Source organism: Triticum dicoccoides, chromosome 3B, assembly GCF_002162155.2.
Source record: "Triticum dicoccoides isolate Atlit2015 ecotype Zavitan chromosome 3B, WEW_v2.0, whole genome shotgun sequence".
Classification (NCBI taxonomy): Eukaryota; Viridiplantae; Streptophyta; class Magnoliopsida; order Poales; family Poaceae; genus Triticum; species Triticum dicoccoides.
In genome coordinates this window covers 405656742-405660069 of record NC_041385.1, presented here as the reverse complement: position 1 = coordinate 405660069, position 3328 = coordinate 405656742, and the positions used below count along the sequence as shown (strand labels likewise).

General features: G+C 40.7%; 1 protein-coding gene across 1 annotated transcript in view; it reads left to right on the top strand.

Moving 5' to 3' along the window:
* Positions 1-2988, top strand: part of LOC119276221 — a 6428-nt gene extending 3440 nt beyond the window's left edge. The window contains exons 2-9 of the mRNA XM_037557242.1: positions 634-748; positions 1053-1159; positions 1475-1600; positions 1710-1830; positions 1919-2003; positions 2087-2200; positions 2286-2325; positions 2544-2988. Of these exons, the coding sequence (XP_037413139.1) occupies positions 634-748; positions 1053-1159; positions 1475-1600; positions 1710-1830; positions 1919-2003; positions 2087-2200; positions 2286-2325; positions 2544-2696 (861 nt within the window). The 3' untranslated portion in view covers positions 2697-2988. The remainder of the gene's footprint in view (positions 1-633; positions 749-1052; positions 1160-1474; positions 1601-1709; positions 1831-1918; positions 2004-2086; positions 2201-2285; positions 2326-2543) is intronic.
* Positions 2989-3328: the final 340 nt, after the last annotated feature.

Sequence of the window (3328 nt, the reverse complement as noted above, 5' to 3'; positions counted from 1 at the left end):
CCCCCCTTGGCTCCGCCACTGGTTATGATGCTGTATGGTATCAGTTGAGACAAAAGAATTAGGATTGGTAAATTGTGTGCAAGTACTGGGAGATGTAGCTCCCTTATCCACAGTCCGAATGTCTCACTTTTTCCTCACCGCAACGCCACCATTTCGCAGTTGCGCGGTTAGGCTTTTGAAGAATTGACAGTTTGTTTTACTTTTATTAACCATTTATTGCCTTTGTATCTTACATGTTCAGCTTGCTTTTCTTTCCTGTCCAAAAGCATGACATGTTCAACTTCTGGCTGCTAGATATTAGCATTGTTTTTGAGAGATGCAAACCGTACTCGTTAAAGAAATTCTTAACCATTCACGTTGGTTAGTGAAAAGTGACTCTTTTGTCGCTACCATCCAATTACTTTTGCCTATTATTTGCTGGTTCTCCATTTGGTCTGGTAGTATGTTCAGGTACCATCCTTAATGTTTCTCCACTTCCCGATAGTGTAACGATAGTTTTACTTGTTCATCTTACAAATTATTTGCTGTTTGGAATTGAACCTTCTCAAACTGAGTCATATCCAAGTAAAATAATCTGAGTATGACAATTGGCGGTCAGAATTACTAACTTTCCTTCTTTACATCTCATCTCAGGACCCTGATTTGGTGGTTGAGCCAATGTCTTCCACAAGTTCGACTCAATCCAACAGATCAGCAGCAAGTTCTTCATCTACACCATCCAGTGAGAATTCCCGAGCTCATGACACAGGTGTGGTGACAATGAAGTGGCAAGATTCTTGGCAGAAGGGAGTCCGGGAATTACTTCCTGCCATCTAGATTATTATATGTTCTTCTCAGAACCGTGGTTTTCCTGTTCTGCTTGTCGGCTTTGTAGTGAGCCAGGTTTCAGCAAAGTTGCCCCCTTTTAAAAACATAACTCTAGTGCTGAATAAACTACTTTTGGAATGGCAATTGGAACTAACTGGAAAAGAACTGTCACTATGTTTTGTATCATATCACATGAGTCTGAACTCTACAGATTCATAACTGTTTTTTGCTTCTTTTTTATGTAGGATCTAGTGTGAGATCAGCTGGTGCATCTCAACCACCACCAACAGAAAGGACAGGAAACTCTTTACGGTTTGATGGACGAACCATACATTTCTCTATCAATGCTTGGGTATGGATAGCTACCTTGTGCCCTTCAATGTAGAAAAACATATTCATAATCTACTTGCTGTGAGCACAAGTTGTGTTATTATCGTCTTATGTTCCATTCTCTTTAGACATTTCACTTCTTCGCCAATTACAACAAATTTTGTTCTTAGGCCCTGGTCACTCTTTCTCATATGCGCGAGCCACTCAACTGCTGATATTGTATATGCCAAGTAGCTTCACAAGCAAAAACAAATGTCATGACCCTATATCATTGTCTCTTAATATATGTTGTTACAGTGTCATAGTGAAATATGGTGTTATGAACTGCGGTTTGCAGGTATTGATTGTTGCTAGTCTTGGAATCCTTCCAATTCTACCGAAAGATGTCGCAAGCAAAGCATATAGACTTTCGTTGCTAGGAACAATATGCTCGTCAGCATATTCTTTATACTGCACTTATGGGGTAGGTGTCTGTTTATCTGAATGAATAGATATAGGGCCTTTTTCTAAAACAATTTTGTCGCTTTCCCACGATTTCTCAATCCTGCCCCTTACCCCCTCTCTGCCTGTAGAAACCAAGAGCATGGAACATGCCTGCAATTCAGCCTTGGCTGCAGTCTATAATTGTAGCCAAGGACTTTGTTCATTTGATGTTCTCTCTTATGATGTTCACCTCAAATGTACGCTTTAAGAGTAAGCCACACTTCCTTTTCCTGCTTTCTCAATTTTGTGAGTCTAACCTTTGTTCTTGCCTTAGCAGTTTCATTTTTCTTTTATTCAGTTGTTCTACTTCCTGTGCTTTGCTGGGCACTTGATCATGTTGCTAGATTCCTGAGGCGTAATTTTGCACACTCCTCTTTCTACAGGCAAGTCGCTGATTTCTACAATTAAATTGCACCTTTGTGTCAACGCTTGCAATTACTGATTTTGTTTTAATCTCTATCTTTAGGAGGTACATGGAGGAGCCTTGTTTGTGGGTGGAGACAAACAACACTACAATCAGCCTCCTTTGTTCAAATGCTGAAATTACCCTTGGCTTTCTTATGATCGTATCACTTTTCTCGTATGTGCATTCACTTTTCTTGGCTATTTAAAGAAGATTTTTGAATCTAAACTCACATTAGTGACATGCTTGCTTTCTCATGCAGGTGGAAACGCAACATAATTCAGACATTCATGTACTTTCATGTCAGTTGCCCTGCCCTAAACAAGCGTTTTTCTTGTTTTTGACTTCTGTTTTGTTTGTGCTTTCATGAGTTTGAAAACATGAGGACACTATTGGTTAAACATTGGATCTTGTTGGCTGCATTACCACCACATGCATCTACTGAAACACTCGTTCTTATGCAGTGCATTCACAACTGTATTGCCTAACTAACTTTTCTGTACACATGTATTTTGTGCAGCTGCTGAAGTTGATGTACCATGCTCCTGTAACATCGGGTTATCATCAGAGTGTGTGGGCGAGAATTGGCCGGGCTGTAAACCCTCACATTCATCGGTACACGCCAGTTCTCAACACGCCAATTTCAGCAGTCCAAAGATGGTGGCTGAGATAGAAGGCATGGATGGTGCCACGCCTATGTATCCCTTGATCCCCTCTACATATAGAGTATCTGCTACAGTGGGTTTCCCTCGTCATCGTTCCGTTAAGAACATACTACACGTCACTTGCACATCGTTCTATTGTTTTCATACCCTCATTTCACGTCTTACTGAGCTACTCAACGGATGGCACAGCATAAATTTTTCTGTGCAAGCAGTAGGTTTTGAGCGGTCTGTCCATATCTAATATCTTGACTGATACAGTTGCAACGATGGCGATGCATTCTTGAGGATACTTTGTTACTACTCCCTTCGTTCCTAAATATTTGTCTTTCTAGAGATTTCAACAAGTGACTACATACGGAGCAAAATGAGTGAATCTACGCCCTAAAATATGTCTATATACATCCGTATGTGATAGTCCATTTGAAATCTCTAAAAGACAAATATTTAGGAATGGAGGGAGTAGTATATAAACAATGAAAGGTCCCTCGCTACTGGTTGGCATTTGCTAATATAAAATCGTTGAAGACGATTTGTTAGGGTGATGGCTGATCCACAATGTATTGAATCCCATCGTCGGGCCTAGGCATCAGAGCACATGGTCGGACCTTATTTGAACAAGCCAGCTGACGTCGGTGGCGGT